The following is an 18,704-nucleotide window of genomic DNA, read 5'->3' as shown; positions in this document are numbered from 1 at the left end:
AACTCCAGCTAGTGGTAAAGCTACATCTCTCAGGCATGAAAATGAAATAGCATATGGCTTACGGTGGACATTGCCGTGCAGGTCAATGGACAGGTCAGCTTGGAAATGGCATTATTTCTTCCGCATTGCAGCACTAAGGTAATGTTCCAGAAACCTTGCGCGTACCACCTCCATTTTTATCCATGCTCTTTGTTTCACTTTTCAAAACACTTTCGGCGGTCCGGATTCACACCCTAAATTGACGACTTCGTAGACAACTAGGTGTGTTGTGCAGCTACTATAACTACTGTAACACTCAAAATTTGCATTCCTATCTGAAGGCGGAGACGGACCTCTTGGAAGGTGACTTCCTCTTTTAGACCAGGAGGGTGAAGTGGGTGGGGCCGTGGCCTACGCTTGCAAGGGAATGGAAAAACCTTGGAAAACTATTCTCAGGACAGCCGTGGCCAACCCGTCTCGGCACCCTCCTACGTGTTGTGTAGCTCCACCCTCCCTCTACATGTACTGCCAAGATCATCGCACTCAAGTGTTCCCACGCAAAGTGATGGCACCCATTTCTTCTCACCCCTTGACTTAGGATGTAGACGGAGTCCTGTTTGATCCAATTAGGATGCAGAATTCGTCTAAAATGATATTACGTTATTATTTTGCCCTATTTAATTCTGAACGACAGCTGCCAAGTGTAACAATCCGATTTCATAGAAAATTCGCACAGTGCAAGTGGGGTCGAAATAAGCAACACATGTTTCGGCTTATCCGTAAATACTCATCCTTTTTCGAAAAAATAATGGTTGAAGTTTGACGTGCTTTACGTGTCTTTTAGAGCGTAACAAGTTCGGCTGACGCGATGGCGCAGAGGCCTTCACTGCGGCTTTGTGCCCCGTGTTCAAATACCGATGAATTGATATTTTTCATTTATTTACTTTTATCTATTAATGATTACTACAGGAATGATTTTGTTCAATGAATTTTGAAATATCGTTGTCCTTTTTAGTCCATTAATATTGTATCTGGAAAATGAATTTTGAAACATCAGTTGTTCTGCACTCATTGCACTGCAAAGGGATATCGACGACTAGAGGCGATGCATTGATTAATAAGCAATTGCAAGCGGCAGTTTTTGGAAAAATGATCCGTAATTCGTGGTTTGTCGCAAACCTATTGCCAACACGTGAAATTTTCAGTAATGTTAAGAACGTTTCTTTCCCAAGTGACATTCCCACCCAGAAATTAATTGTGAAAAAACCTACCTTCGCATGATGCTCGTGGTGTGTGAAATTTCTGTGTTTCGAATGTTTCTACAAACTTTATCATCTAAGGCAGGGCCTCTAAGGCTGCATGCTACTAGTGCATACACTGTGCACGGTGCAAAATACGACTTCGCTTGGTTGACCAGAGTGCAGACCCCCACTCCCCGATTTGGAGAAATAACGTTGTCTCTCTCTTTCCTCACGCTTGTCTCCCTCTTCCTCACTTGCTCCGTAGCGCTCCAAATCCGAGCCGAGTTGAGCCGAGCTTAGCCGAGTAGCCCAGAAACGAAGCGGTGGTCCGAACCGAGCCGAGTGAAACCGATGCACTGTGCACAGGAACTCTGCACCGCTGTTTGCACGCGTGAAATTTTGGGCGTTTGAGAGGCCCTGATCTAAGGGAATGCGCCGTATCTCAATGAAGCGTTAAAATAAGAATGAACTTACAAAACATTGTAACCCCTGAAACATACCACATATGAGTAGATTATATACATAATAAATACAGAACACTTACTGTGAAACCCAGTTGTAATTTTACAATCACGATAACGCCTTTGTATCCACTAACTTGATAAGAAACATTCGAGCAGTAGGCGTCAATAGACATAAGTAGATAAATGAACGAAAACAAAAACAAAAAAGGTCTTCGGGATTTGAACACGGAGCGCAAAACTGTGAGGTCGCTGCGATAGTCGCTGTTACGGGTTGTTATTATTGGGCGACATTTTTCTGTATAAACCTTTGAAATGCTAAAACTGAATCATTCATATCAAACGTATTCTTTACTGCATCTTATTCATGTTTTGTTAGTTATTGTATTTTCAGTAGCATCGTCGTCCTGTAATCTTCTTGTCAGTCAGTTTAAACTTCAATTGCTTCCGCAATACATCACATTGCTGCCATCACAACATCCCTCACACAATAGTGGTTTGAAATTTTCCACTTTGCAATCCGGAAGGGAATTTTGTTGGTAGACCAACAACGATATTAGGAAATTAAATTATCTTTAGTCCAGTGGATCAATAAAATACATCACAAACTAGGGTATGAAGATCGCAAAAGTCAGAGTATTAGCTTGTTTTTATTGGAGGAAGGTTATTAAAATATAATATTAGCAAGGATATCTCCGTCAGTCGCGTTGCTTCTCAAAGTCAAGCCACACCGCCGCAGGATGTTTCTTCTCGTTATGGCTCGAGTGAGCCGCTTCGTGCCTCCTTTGAGAAGGCCTGGCTCAACTCAATCTCCTTTCAGCGATATATATATCGATGGCACACAATAAAACCAATATTTCTACTCGGTGTTCGTGAGGTTTAGGTCGATATCTGAATACGGATATTTATACGAGTGGCAGTAGACCACTGAGCTAGTTACCAACTATTTACATTTCTTAATCATGTGATGGAGGAGAGTACTGGTTTTATATTAAGTGACATAAATTGCCTTCTCATAATGTTTTAAATGTCCTAAATTAATTCGAAAATTTAAAATCACTTTTACACTTCCTGAATCCGAAGATTCGTTGACAGTAATTCTTACCATCCACTCCGCTGTACGACTGCCTAAGTGGCTCAGACGGTTGAGGTACTGGCCTTCTGACCCTAACTTGCCTCAGTCCGGTGGTATTTGAAGGTGCTCAAATATATCAGCCTCGTGTCGGTAGATTTACTGGCACGTAAAATAACTCCTGCGGGACTAAAGTTCGTCACCTCGGCGTCTCCAAAAACCATAAAAGTAGTTAGTGGGACGTAAAGTAAGTGGCATTATAGTATTAATATTAACTCCTCTCTATTATCTGTCAGCCTCTTCACTACTTCATATGAGCCTACACATGTATCCTCTTTGATCTGCCTCATATGTTGTAGTCGACCTTGACTGCCATGCAGCATTCCTTCCATTCCGTAAACTATAAAACTATTGTGTCTGTAAAGATGACCAATTAATTGGTCTCTTGTTTTCCTAATGGCTGGCGATAGAAATATAATTTTACCAGTTAATTATGATAAGAATGTCTTTATTTGTCAACCATGCTTTCCACAATATATTTTCCATCCTTCCCCACCACCACATTTTAAATGACTCCAGACGTCTCTTACCATACGCAGTAATAGTCCACACTTCCGACCCATACAAGGCCGCAATTCAGACACTGCATTTAATGAATTTCTTATTAACATTCGCATAAATGTCTTATGGCTGAGGGACATATGAAAAACCGCGGCGCAAAATTTGCGATTCAAAATACCCTGTGGGCAGAATAACACCCACAGAATCCCCTGCCTACCATAAGAGGTGACTAAAATGGGCCCTAGGGGCTCTCAGCTTGGGAGCGTCGGTTTGCGATCACGGAGTTCCTAGCTGAGTCCTTACTTATACCAGGCTCCTCACTTTCATCTATACTATCGGAGATCCCTTGGATAGGTCTTGTTCTTTTCCGACCCCGATGGTATTAGAGCACTCGAGGCCTAGGGAGTCTTTCATTTTCACGCCCTACGAGGCTCTTGCCTTTCTTTGGCCGATATCTTCATTTTTCGAAGTGCCGGATCCCTTCCATTTATTCTCTTTGATTTGTGTCCTATAGTTGTATTTCCCCTTAAAACAATAATCACCACCACCACCACCACCAAACCACCACTTAGCGAAACAAAATGTGTGATGAGATGTCACCTAGGACCCGTGCAGGCTGTGATGTGAAATATTGACGGAGGCCATGACTGAAAAACGTATTATCAAAGAGGGGCGTTAGAGTACAGATGGTCGATTTGATCTTGTAGGACCGGGCGAGTTGGCCGTGCGGTTAGGGGCACGCAGCTGTGAGCTCGCATCCGGGAGATAGGGTTCGAATCCCACTAACGGCAGCCTTGAAGATGGTTTTCCGTGGTTTCCCACTTTGACACCAGGCAAATGATGGGGCTGTATCTTAATTAAGGCCACGGCCGCTTCCTTCCCATTCTTAGGCCTTTTCTGTCCCATAAGACCTATGTTTGGACTTGTGGTAAAGAAAGTTATATAGACATGCATTTACATTCGAACCAAATAGCATGAACTGCATTACTGTATAACTGATATTTGACATCGTATTTCCTTTCCTACTTATGAGTGCGTGTCTTTAAATGCTATGCAGCTGCCAACTTTTTAAATCTAATGTGTAAATGTTTAGGAACCAAAATCACTTCAGATAGCAGACGATCAGCCGTTGTGAAAGGCAGATCCATACTGGCAAGAGCAGCGTTTAGAAACAAAATTTGGTGTCTTTCACTTTTTGAAAATCAAATGATCATATATATTTCTTTCATTAAATTAAACTCAAAATGCAAACCATTTGTCTCTATCGCCCAGCGTTCTTGAGATATACGACATCAACCATTTATATATATTGAAAAATATATCAGGGAAAACAACTCACAGATAGAACATTCACTAGAGCATTGATTGCTACATGGAATACTAATTAATACGGTTTTATCTAAGACTAGCAAATGTATCTGTGCTTCGCTATGGTATTCTATCTTGTATACGCAGTTCTACTAAGTTACTGTACACGCAGTAAGATTACATTACCCGTAAATTGCATGTCTCTTAGCGTTATCCGAGAAACACCACGGGAAGAACCCCATGCGTTGTTTCCGATATAAGGTGCAAGTTGGGGAAATGTTGATGATAACTGCAGGCCACATTTCCTACTGCCATTCACACTCGAGTTCGGGAGTTTCTAATATATCCTTCTCACCCTCCAACCGCCATTCACAATAGAGATGGATACTTTTCATTCGTAATGCCAGTCACAATCAAGTTGGAGAGATTTGATTATAATCAAGATATGCTGCGCTATCTAGAGGAAAAAGAATCGAGATAGGGCAATAAGGCATAGAACCAAAGTTGAAGATCTCTCCAAATTAAGCAGCGATTGTGTAATCTGCTTTGTGAAATGACTTATCGTTTAAAAAGCTTTTACCACGGTCCGAGGGTCTGCACCGACATTGAAATTGCTGCCATATTTCGATATTTTAGGGGCCTAAAAGTAATATATTTGAACAGCCTGGAATTTTACCTCAAAGGAATAAGGAAAGAGTTTCCAGTGACCAAGTGAAGTTATGTACATAACAAAATTTGTTTAAAATAAAGGGACATTTCACATGGAGTCTACATATTTTACAGAACATCAATTGTATAAGAGAAAATGGAAGAAAACTGTTGTAGTTTTCCTATAAAAACCCATTCTATTCATTGATTCTAAATCATATGTATATCTAAACCTTCCCCTGGATTAGTATACTCTATATATGAAGTTTGGTCGAGATCTATCCAGCCGTTTCGCCGTGATGGTGGAACAGACTGACAAACAAATACGAAAGCTAAAAGCGTTTTATATGGTCTTGAGTTGACCTAAATCGGATATCTGAAAAATTGGCACAAAAAAAACTAAATTAAAGACAGTGGATCCGCTACAATTTTATTTATATAGATTAGTCCGAATGCATGACATGACACTCATTGGACTTGTCTCTGACATAGCCGCACATGTATCAAAACCTCTGAACGCCATAATATACTATGTCACAGACTATAACAGAGAAACAAATGAAACTTTGAAAAACGAAAAATACTGAAAACAATTTTCTATGAACGGTGTTCCATAAAAAACAAAACTTTGTCAAAATCTTAAAAATCTGACGTGATAATGCAAAACGGTTATCATATTTTAAATCAGCATGAAAACTGCACTAGGAACAGTAAACATCATGTCAGATATCAACCTCTTGTAAATCAGTGTCATGCGGTGAATAAGGGATCTAATCTGAAAAATAGGACTTCCTAAGTACTGTGTGATGATGACTCAAGAATGTTAGTAATGGAACTTAACTACAATGATGACAATATGTAATTGAAGGCCTCCCCGGAATTAGTATGTAACAAAAAATGTTTGAAAAGTGAGATTTCACTGGAAATAGCGTGTATCATCACGTCTCCATGCTGTGGCGTTATCTTATCTCTTACATTCGAACTTTAAGCTGGTTTTCAGCCAGCAGATATTTGTCCTCGGTGGTGCAAGGATGGAACATCTGTCGAGATGGTGGACAGTGCTTGTGATGTTTCATCACCAGGCCATAGACAGACTCTCTATACTTTGAAATATTTCCTTGACATTTTTATTGTTACTGTTGTTTCTTTATTATTACACTAATAGCATTTGTGTTGCAATTGCATGTACAGGATTTCCCTTTTGTTGTATAAAACGTAATATATACAGTAATTGCAGATTATTTTACATTGTATAACTTACAAAGTTATAACAATAAAATATTGTTTTAATTGTTTAGTTGTTTTACGATTGTTTTAACAGATTAACTCTTTTGTACACTCGCATATAGAATTGGTTCAAGTAGTGTATACCAAGAAACAGACTCTGAAAATAATTTTCCTCTCTCCTGAAAAAAGACTAATTAAAGGTTACATCCATATTCGGGGGAGGTCTTCAGTTATTCCCAACTTTCATGAAAATACAACACTCCCAGAGTGTTTCTGACCACAAAACTGACATTAATATAGCGAAGTAGCTTTCATATCTACGGAGTTTTTGACAACCATTCCCAAGAGGAGATTAATTTCATCAGTACGACATTTTATCGGTCGGTTTACTCTCCGTAAGTATGTGCTTAGGGTGAAAGGTTGGGGATACGTGAGGGCTGTGGCGAGTATCATCTAATATTCAGAAGCAGCGACCGCAGCACGACTACTCGTAGATTTCTATCCCTACACTTAAGTCATGTCCATCGAAACAGTCACGTACAGTGAGGCTATTGAATCGTGTCTTCCCTTACCTGATCATCGTTACAGGTCATCTCATCTTAGAAACATCGAATACTCCAGTCAAAATATTTCATATTTATTAGGTAACTAGCTAAAGTACCCGTGCTTCGCTGCGGTATTCCACATTGTAAACGGATTTCTACGTAAATTGCTGTACACGCAATGAGAAAGATTATGTCTCTTAGCGCTGTCCGGGAAACACCACTGAGAGGGCCCCACACGTCTTTTGCGATGTAGGGTGCGCATTGGGAAGTTTCGATGAAAATGGCAGGCCACATTTCCTACCGCAGTTCACAATCGAGTTAGTAAGTTTCTACTATAACGGGCGCACTTGCCTACTGCCACTCAAATTGGAGATGTGGAGTTTTCATTATAAGGACAGGCCCCTTTTCGTAATGCAAGTCAGAATCGAGTTGGGGGTTTTGATTAAAATCTAGAAAAGCAGCTTTATGTAAAGCTGAAAACGAAGTGGATGTATTGTAACAATGAAATATCCCTCATTAACTTGTGATTATATAAGTTACAGATTTAAGAGAGCAGAAACAGAGAAAAAATTTAGGTGCAGGGATTCTTAGATAATAAGGTGACTTACGGTGTTATTACTTAAAGAGGCAAGGCAGAGGCAAGAAATTAAAGCAGAGAACGGAAGTAAAAGAGAAATACAGTAACATTTATAGCAAATAACATAAAACACATGTAAGGTGCGAAATAATGGCCTACAGTCCGCAGTACTGTTGAAATATTAACAGCCTCCCTTAGTGCTATTCGAATACGATTGTAACCCCCACCGATATTCCACAAATATCCTGCAAAATGGCAGTTTGACATCTTTCTCGCCCTCTGCCCAAAGAACAACCACGAGTTTACAGGAATAATGACGAAAATGGCAATACTTTACTTCACTGCTGGCAAGCAGTCAGAGACGTTGCCAGGTAACCGGTAGGTTCGTTGTCGGTCACTCAATTCAGAGCATGAAACCCGCAGAAAATAGTAATGTTATCCGTCATTTGAAGAGTAAGCGAAATCATGTGCATAACAGAAGAAACGAAGAGGAGTTACACAAACAAATTCATGAACAAGGATTAAAGTGGTTAAATTAAGGTGGTCCACAAGTATATGTGTGTCTTACAACTCACTCTTTACGACCTTCTCGTTGGATACATAAATATATAGGTTATGCCCCCTCGACACTCGAGAGGACGCCACGTAAACCTGGCCGTGACTAAAGTTCTGCTTCCCTGGATCAGAGGTTCTCAAACTACGAGGGTCGAGTCATTCTTTTTCTCGCGAACAGGAGACAACACGGAAAATCTGAGATACGCATTTGGAAACTCCATGAACGTCGGGAAGTCTGTTGCGAAATGGTGAAGATTAAAGACTTAAAGATATCTGATGTAGTGGAAACAAAATATTTATTAAATTTAGTAATACTATTGAGGGGAATTTGGTAGGTAATTTCTGTAAATCTATTATCTCTGTTATGTACCGACTCAGTAGATTTAAATACATTTTGAAGCTATGGTGGGGTCTTCAGTTTGAGAATTTTGTGCGTGAGTTTTCCCGACGTTCATGGGGTTTCAACCGTTGCAGCTATGTCTAATAGGGTGTTACGTGTTCATCACGTCTGGCATTTGTCACGTAACGAACACATACGTTTTGTACCCTCCGTACTTTTATGTTCACAGTTTCAGATAAGTCGCTGTATACGACTGAACCATAGTAAATGATTGAAAATATAAAATTTGGAACAAAAAGTTTTCGCATGAAAGGTGGTGTACATGAGATGCTACTTTTCAAAATACACATGGATGACACAACTTTTCGGATCACAATTGACATATGATCAGACCAGGATAAGGTTCTGTCGAAACTTAGACCTAGATTGTTAACGGTGTCACTATAATGGATATCTGTATCTAGAACTTTTATTGGTGGAAGGAATTTCAGATCAAGAGTTTTCAGTAGTTTCCTGTAACCTGTGCAAATAAGCAGAGTCTTATCCAAATTTAATTGGAGGTTATGATTTGCGCTCCTTCTATCAATCAAGAGATGTCGTAATTAAAGTGCATTAAACAAGAAGGTGCGTTGTGGGACTAAAGTGGAAGTAAGCTTGTTAGTCTTCAGCATACATATGAAAGGCACTGATTTTAAAGTCTTCAGCAATGTCATTAATATAAATAGAAAAACATAATGGACCTAGGACTGATACTTGTGGTACGCCATATTTTTCGAATTGCCAGCTACAGCATCGCCCGTCAACAACCGTGACTCTTTTTGATCTATGTGACGGATATGATTCAAACTACGACAGAGCACTCTTCGAAAAGCGAATTGACTTCAGCTTGCCAAGAAACAACTCATGATTAACACAGTCAAATGCCTTAGAGAAATCAAAGGGACGTAAGATAGTAAGCTGCCTCTTATCGGTGGCCGCGCATATATCATCTGTAACCTTCAGCAGAGCAATAGTAGTACTATGGTCCTTCTTGCAGCCAGACTGGTAGGGATTTATAATATGGTATTTAGAGAGATGTTCACATATAAGCTCATGAACAATTTTTCTAGTGCCTTATTAAGCGCACAGAGGATGTCCATATACCTAAAATCACTACAGACTGCTGTTATTTTCTTTTTGGCCACAGAGCGTACTTTCGCACGCTTCCATTCCGAGGGATAAACTCCACTCTGTAGAGACAAATAAATGCACAAGGGCAGGAAGAAATATTGTGTGTGAACGCAGGTAGAAACCATGGATACTGAAATATTATCTGGACCTTTAACTTTATTTCCCGGCCCCCGTGGTGTAGGGGTAGCGTGCCTGCCTCTCGCCCGGAAGCCCCGGGTTCGATTTCCGGCCAGGTGAAGGATTTTTCTCTCGACCTGAGGACTGGTTCGAGGTCCACTCAGCCTACGTGATTAGAATTGAGGAGCTATCTGATGGTAAGATGGCGGCCCCGGTCTCGAAAGCCTAGAATAACGGCCGAGAGGATGAGTCGTGCTGACCACACGACCCCTCGTAATCTGCAGGCCTTCGGGCTGAGCAGCGGTCGCTGGGCAGGCCAAGGTCCTTTCAAGAGCGTTAAGTGCCGTGGTGTTTGGTTTGGTTTAACTTTATTTCGAATTGATCTGTTTTTTTACCTGTGAAGAGTGTACGTACATGAAATAAAATTTATCTCTGTTACATGGAGGGAGAAATGTACAATGTTTGACAATCTTTGATACTTTCGGAGAGTTGGAGTTAGTGACTGATGTCATATAATATTCGCTTAACTCAGATGAAGTAACAGGCATCTGGCTATCTAGGGAGTGACTGACTCCGATACCAAGTGATTTTGCAGCACGCCAAGACGCTGAGGTGCTCTTACAGTTACGAAAGATGGGAGACATTAAAGGTGGAAGCTATGCTGAACTCAAGAGGAGGCGGATAATAAAGTCGGCTGTAGAACTGCAGCAAACTAATCTACACATTGAACATTTGATCAGGAGGACGTTAAAAGCCGTACTTCTAGAACAAGTTTTAACAAATTATGCAAGAATTTTAACAAAAAATTCTTGATTTGCTTTTTAACAACAAAATCTAAAACAACCCAAATTCCATCTGCTTTAAGTTATTACTAGGAATGAAGTCATTGTTTAGGGGACCGCATACAACAACGTGAAGAGCTGTCGTTTTAGCAGAAATACATGGATTGCTGTATCTTGTGTCCATCATAATTTAGATTTGACTATTAAATAGCGTATCCCCTTCATCCACTCACATTTACACGCCGGTAACATTATGTGGCTTACTGAGGCTATCAGATAGAACTAATTAGTTACGTTCTATATATTGTTATTGAGTTACCGGAAGAGGAAGTGGTGTGGGGAGAATACACCGTCCATTACACTGTGAGCGGAAGGATTGTACAGATATTATTATCATCATACAACCCATTGTTTAGCAGGTGATATTCGGTATCAGTTCTCAATTACTGTACAAAGTAATAGATAGTCTGCCGCAAAACGCAGGTTACCGAATACAGCACGAGTATGTTTATTATTAATAATACTCGTAATATGATTTGTGTTACTTGATACTAGCTGCTGAACCCGTCCTTGATGGGTTAGTTTTTAGACAATTTCAGTAGTAATGCCATCTAGTATAGATGATATGCAGCAGCCGACGAGGGAAAGTACATCTCAGTTAACAATGGTCAGTGTGTCACCTGTATTTTACTTCCGGTTCATCGGTATTAGAGAATACGATATCAACAGATTCTTTTATTTCCTGGGGCTGTACCTTATTCAAGGCCACGGTCGCTACCTTCCCATTCCTGGCCCTTGCCTATCCCATCGTCATCGCAAGACCTATCTGCAACGTAAAGCAGATTGAAAAAATCCTCCTTCCTTCTTGACTCCCTTTTCACGTATTATTTTCCTTCTCAGTTCGATGGTCGTCTTAATTATCTTCCTGATCAGTGAGGGCTGAAGATCACATGGTTCTGTGCGTTATAAATGCCCCTGAGGAAGGTAGGCGGTAGAATACCACCCACAGTAAACCCTGCCTGTCATAAGAGGTGACTAAAAGGGGCCCCAAGGGCTCTTAATTTGGAAGCCTGGGTTGGTGACGACGAGGCTCTCAGATGACTCCTGGCATTATTTCCACTTCAAATTCATCTATCCTATCCGACCTTCCTTGGCCAACTCTTGTCCTTTTCCGACCCCGGCGGCATTACAGCATTCGAGACCAAGGGAGTTTTTCATTTTCACGCCCTTCGCGGCCCTTCTTTCTTTTTCTGATACCTTCATTTTTCTGAGTGTCGGTTCCCTTCCATTTTTTCTCCGATTATTGTCTATAGAGGATGGTTGCCTACTTGCACTTCTTCAACAATAATCACCACCACCTGTACGTTATAAAAGCAGTCACGTCAACAGTGCCCATCATCAACATTTAACTCACTGCCGTGATGATTTAAAAATATTTTCATTTTAGCTATGTTCGACGTTGATAGACTTGGTACTAAAATTAATTAATTAATTAATTTATTTATTTATTTATTTATTTATTTATTTATTTATTTATTTATTTATTTATTTATTTATTTATTTATTTATTTATTTATTTATTTATTTATTTATTTATTTATTTATTTATTTATTTATTTATTTATTTATTTATTTATTTATTACAATTTGCTTTACGTCGCACCAACACAGACGGGTCTTACGGCGACGATGGGACAGGCAAGGACTAGAAGTGGGAAGAATCGACCGTGGCCTTAATATTAATGTACAACCTTATGAAACAAAATAATCTGTTGACATCGGATGTTCTAATACCGATGATCCTCAAGTAAAATAAATGCGGTGTGAAAATGGGAAACCACGGAAAATCATTTTCAGGTTTGCCGACAGAAATCAAAATTCATGAGTATCTCTATTATTACAATCCGTATGGTCAGAATATGTGGGATGTAAATTATCAGAATTTAACATGTCTATAGCTTTCATTCAGCACAGATTTTAGATAGGACAAATAGTTCCGAAAATATTTTGGAAGTTTGTGAAAAAATATATTGAACCCGTTATTGTTGTTGTCAGTAAATGTGCGTAAAATATTAAAGGAAGGAAATTATATTTTATTTCATACTATCACGTAATCACCTTCTTTCCGTGCTCAAAAAGTACGGAAAACGACACTTTACACTACTGTAAATATTTTCCACACCGTTTTGTTAGAAATCGTTTCTGACTGTTTTAACTCCGTTTCACAGTCATTTTAACACGGATAGTCAGAGAGATCATGAATTAAAGAACACCAAACTTAACCTTCTTGAATTATTTCTCCACCTGTTCGCAACACCGTAGTTCCCTGCTCATTTACACACACACACAAAACTGCGACTCTGCATTCCTATTTCAAGTGATCTGCCGCCATCAAAATACGACCGAGTGAGTTGACTTCGCGGTTTGTGTAATATTGCTGCCAGCTCGTATTCGGAAGAACTCCATTGTCGGCGGACCTGAAGATTGCTTTCGTTGGTTTCCCATTTTCACACTAGGCAAATGCTGGGGCTGTAATTGAATTAAGGTCACAGTAGCTTCCTACCCGCTCCTATCCCTTTTCTATCTCATAGTAGTCATAAGACCTATATGTATCGGTGCGACGTAAAGTAAATTTATTTGTTTTAAGTCGCCACCAGTGGTAAACTGCTTGTTACATTTCCTTCCAATTGAATGGTGGTGGTGGTGGTGGTGGTGGTGGTGCTGGTGCTGGTGATTATTGTTTCAAGAGGAAGTACGACTAGGCCAGACGTCATCACGTAGTTGCTCTAGGGAGCCGGTGTTACTTGCTCCGCTCGGGACGGGTGTTTGTCACGTGACAAGAGAGCAGCAGTCAGGCGGGTTGCATATTGTGCTCGTACTGTACTTGCCGCTCGGAAATGTTACCATATGAACAACAGCGTTCATAATAACAACAACAACAACAACAACAAGGAATTGGAGCATGGGTCATGTGGGACGAACAGGATACAGATTAAAGAGTATAACAGGACAAGAAAATTATTCAATGACAAAGAAAATATACAGCAGTGTGCAATACTTCCTGAATAAACACTTTTTACGATTAACTGAAGCTTTGGGGCACGTACATTTACCGAAAGAAAATACAATTTATGTGATTTGTACATATTCTTTGCATTCTCGTTAACAAACATTTCAATCTTTGTATTAAAAACGCGAACTGAAACATATCACAGGTCTACTCCTCCTTCACGGAACCTTTGGGTTCGTTTCGATAGTATTGTATTATGTTTAGTATTGTCTGCGTACTGGCAAGTCGCAAGACACATTTCAAGTTTTCATCGGTGAGTATACTTCTGTGCCTAGATTTACAAATTTTTATTAATGAAAACGTCTTTTCACATAAATAAGTTGATCCAAATATACTTACAATATGAGCATTAAATGTGTACAATCTAGGAAATCTCTCCCGTGGAAAACGAACATAAAATTCATTCAAACTCTTTGTGTTTGCAAACCTATCTTTCATTTGAGTATTGCACTGTAAGTCAATCATTTCTAGCTGCAGTTCTGGTCTAACAGTTTGCACATCCACTGAGAAGGGCATAGCGAACACGTGCAGATCCTTTTCTAATGCCTGAATGTCGTGAAACCTACTCTCAAAGTCGTAATATAGTGACTGACATTAAAACCTCTTTATATTCTTCTAATATTTTTAATGTGATTCAATATTTTATTATATATTAAACATATTGCTGTGTTATTTTCTTGAACAATTAAATACTCTTCTTCCGAAGAAGGTTTGAAACTTGTTGGCGTCAATGGCTTACCTTGCACTTTGACCAATTATAAGTTCATATTCAGATGGTAAATGGTGTGTGACTGTCAAAGGGGATGTTAGGGACTTCAATAAAATCAACCCAATGTGGAATTTCCGCGTGTTACATCTTTGCTTCTATAAGTTTCTGAGTAATGATTCAATAATTAATGTTAATGTTATTTGCTTTACGTCCCACTAACTACTTTTACGGTCTTTGGAGACGCCGAGGTGCCGGAATTTAGTCCCACACAAGGCTGTCGTATTTGAGCACCTTCAAATACCACCGGACTGAGCCAGGATCGAACCTGCCAAGTTGGGGTTAGAAGGCCAGCGCCTTAACCGTCTGAGCCACTCAGCCCGGCAAGTAATGATTCAAAACCATACGCTATCTGCCATCCGTTGGCTTCGTTACTGAAGCTTGTTCTCGTTCGTACCCTCACAGGAAGTTCTGCAAACTAACTTTTTGTATGTGAATGTCTGCAGCTTTTGGGAATCATCTGCTAGCTGACGAACATGGTCGCTCAGAGTCGTGCTCAAGTAGTACTGGATATTGAGAAAGTGTTCGAAATGTTGACGAATGATGAAAGTGAGGATTCTATTCTTTTCCATACAGATGAAGTTTATGACGACTTAAAGCAGCCGAAATGAAACAACTACCAGCTGCAGGGAGGCGCAAAACTTGTATCGTGCATAGTTCGTGGAAATCCTCTTTCAGCTCTCGACTGACGATGCCTGGACTAGGGAACCATCCTCTCTATAACACTAAACAGAGAGAAAATTGTGAAATGAGTGCGTTGATTTTTAGGAATAATTATGCTGAGGGTCATATACCCAAACGTACCACAGAAGTATGAGGATACCGGTCTACTGATCCATCCATTCACACTCCTGTATTTTCTCGGCTCATGTTCTGTAACCATTATAAATCAATTCTACATTTATTTCATTTCGATAATAACAGTTCACTACCTCAGTGCAAAGACTGCCACAGCATCCGTGTCCACTAATACATTTTATGATATAACACGCAAAATCCAATCAAGACGATTGTGTGTTTTTCACTTTTTTCATAGCCATTTTAACAATATAATGTATTATGTGCCTCTACATTAATTTATAATTAAACCTCAATTGCAGGGTGTGCCAGTGCTTCGAAAACCCGACCCTCAAAGGGTTAATAAAGTGGCTCCCAAGAGTGTTAGCTCCTTGCATGCCTAAGGCTTCACGTTTACAAAGTGTATGTTCAGCAGTTTCGTCTGCTTTGTGAAGTCTAGTACAAGAGGGATTCACTGCGTTCCCAATCTTGCATAAATGTCCCTTTAGACTGCAATGACCAGTGAGCAGATCAGTTGTCCATTTCAGATTTCTTCTGTTAATATGAAATAGTTTATTAGCTGTTCTTTTATTTGGCTATTTTATATGTGTCATTGTATACATGCATCCTCAGCGATACCGACAGTGGGGTTTGAACCCACTACCTCCCGAAGCAAGCTCACAGCTGCGCGTCTCTAACGGCACGGCCAACTTGCTCGGTAAAAAAGTAAAAAGAAAAAATGCAATACCCTTTGTTAGCTTTGCACTTATTTACAATAATATTGCAGCTTAGGAATGTAATAAATTTATAAACCACAGTCCCGATAGGCTGCGAGACCCCGCGATCAAAGGTCGAAACGTGTTCATACGATTGTCACTTTCATCGACGAAGCATGCTAAAGCCCTCTGTACACCCAAATGGTGCAGGTATTATCGCTAAACTTTTAATTGTCTATTCTGAAGGGGTGAGGCGGGCCACCTAGTAGGTAATACGTTCTCTCTGGCCAGGAGATGCGGGCGGGTTGATTAGGAGCGACGAATGGCAGAGAAACACAATGCTATATCTACCTCTCTGCCACTCTCTATCCTCACATTTTTATACAGCTTTAGAGTGCCGCCATTTACATGCGTGCTGAGCCACTCGGCTGAACGCCATTGTCCTACACTTCCCTACGCATTTCCCTAACTTGTAGTGTATCAGCTGTGTCCTTCTTATCGTTAAAATATTAAATATTAGCAGTTTATACCTATTAAAATTGAGCTCTAAACATTATGTTAGTGTGTAACTGATCGGTTCTTACCTCCTTCCAGTCCAGGTAGTTCCCGTAGCCCATGTGGTTGCACGTACATCGACATTCCTTTATGTGCCTCAGTACAATCTCCTCGTCCCATAGATCACTACTGCTGCTACTGTAACTCCCACCTGTTGACGTCACACAGACACTACCACTTTCACAGAGTTTGGAACACTTTTCAAGGGTGATGAAGCCATCCTCGTCCGAGGAAGGTAATAATTTTTCACTATCGTTCAATTTTGAAACACAATTTTCTATAGGTAGTGAGTTTGCTTTCTGATTACTGAAATCTGTAGTCTGCTTTTTACAGCTTGGTCGTCTTTCTTTAAGTAAAATACTGCACTTACTTCCACTACGATGGTACCATAGTCCTCGAACAGCACTGCCGTTCGGTCTATTGTCTTTCGTCGACTTGCTGGAGACAGTCGGATGGTGACGATCCGTAATAAACGTACGTTCATCGCAAGTACATACTTTCTCCATTTTGCCAACAGAGTATCATACCGCAGTCTGCTTCAAGAAGTCTGGAACAAAAGAATACGTTATTGGTAGGTGCATTTACAACCAAATCCATGTGCAAAATGACGGTGTTTATAGTATATCATCTTTACTTTCAAACCAAAACTATAGCGACACAAGAGATAGTACATTGAACAATAAATCAAGAAATTACATCCAAAACACAGATATATGGACGGTTTAGAGTTAAAATGAACCAAGTTCATGAGATTCTTTTCTGAGAAAGGTGATTATCAGCAACTCACTAACAATTGACATCTATACAGCGTGTCCCAGGAGGAATGGTCATTGATATGACAGGAATGATCATTTGAAGCAAAAAACTTCATATGGACACATGCCCTACTCCAAATCGTTTCCAAGATAGAACTCATTTAATGTACATTTGTTTTTAGGCTAGTGGCGCGCACGTATGTGTTACCCACCCAACCTCTTTGACGGTTTATTCTACCCCTTTCAACCTCTTTGCTCGGGATGTCTTTCTGCCATTAAATTAGACCGTTGTGCGCGCAGTTGTCCATGGTGTGTTGTGAGTGAACTATACTGCTAATAATAAGAGTTGGCGTCTGACATTTCTTAGAGGGAGGTCCGTTTACTGCCTGCCGAGGCGGGATAAAGGGAGTGGCTGTGTGGTTGCCAGGGAAACGAGGGTGGGGCGACTGCGGTTGCCATGGAGATAACACTTCAGGGCAGCTCGTCTTGCTGGGAGTTGCCAAACCTGTCACTGTCACTGATAAGAACCTGATTGTTTGTATAAGAGTGATCGCAAATGGGACGACACCGCCTGGCCAGGTAGTCTACAACAGATCACAGCGGTCAGAATGAAGGAGGGAACAAGTGAGCCGGAAGGGAGGGGTAAGAGTATGTAGAAAGGAATGCTGGAATGTGGCAACATCGTGAAATGGCACATGCAGTGCTCCTCCCTCCAACCTTACCTGTCAGACACCACCTCTTATTATTAGCAGTATAGTGTGAGAAACTGAGAGTGTATCAGAGAGGAGCATCGGTGAACTGTACTTGTACACGCGCTGACTAAAATGCCACACATGTACACTAATGAAGAATATGCGGATATGGTGAATGTTTATGGCTTCTGTGATGGTAGTGTTCATGCTTCTGTTGAGAAATACCGTCGGCGCTTTCCGACAAGTCGAATTCCTGATGGTGGAGGGTTTACCAGAATTTTCAGCACATTACGTGAAACAGGTATGTTCCCATTTTCCTTCTTAGCGTGTAGTTCAACAAGCTATGCAGGAAGAGAAACACATTGTTGAAATGGTGCAACGTAGTCCTACTACCAGCACACGACGACTTCCTACACGTATCAATGTCTCACGAACACGTGTATGACGAACGTTACATCCGGAAAATTTCTACCCATTCCAAAACGTCAAAGAGGTTGGATGAGTAAGACACATACGTGCGCGCCACTAGCTCAAAGATAAATGTACTTTAAATGTGTTCCAGCTCTGAAACTGTTCGGAATAGGGCATATTTCCAGATAAAGTTTCAATGTTGGAAACATTATTTTGTTAGCAGATTAAGTAAGGGTCCCCATACTACGCAATTTCCTCAACTGTGCCGAAAGTTGAAGGGCTAAAGGGCGCGGAAAGGTTTCTATCAAACTTCCAGAAAAATATTCGAAAATAACTTCCGGCCTAAATGCAGTTGCAAATATTTCTGCTATAAGTAAGG

The 18,704-nt window shown here is 40.4% G+C and overlaps 1 protein-coding gene across 1 annotated transcript in view; it reads right to left on the bottom strand.

Moving 5' to 3' along the window:
• Positions 1-18,704, bottom strand: part of LOC136876168 (dipeptidase 1) — a 602,180-nt gene that overhangs the window by 464,328 nt on the left and 119,148 nt on the right. The window contains exon 2 of the mRNA XM_068228333.1: positions 16,497-17,014. Coding sequence (XP_068084434.1) covers positions 16,497-16,973 — 477 coding nt within the window. The 5' untranslated portion in view covers positions 16,974-17,014. The remainder of the gene's footprint in view (positions 1-16,496; positions 17,015-18,704) is intronic.

This window comes from Anabrus simplex, chromosome 6 (assembly GCF_040414725.1).
Source record: "Anabrus simplex isolate iqAnaSimp1 chromosome 6, ASM4041472v1, whole genome shotgun sequence".
NCBI lineage: Eukaryota > Metazoa > Arthropoda > Insecta > Orthoptera > Tettigoniidae > Anabrus > Anabrus simplex.
This window is presented reverse-complemented; position numbering and strand designations above follow the sequence as displayed.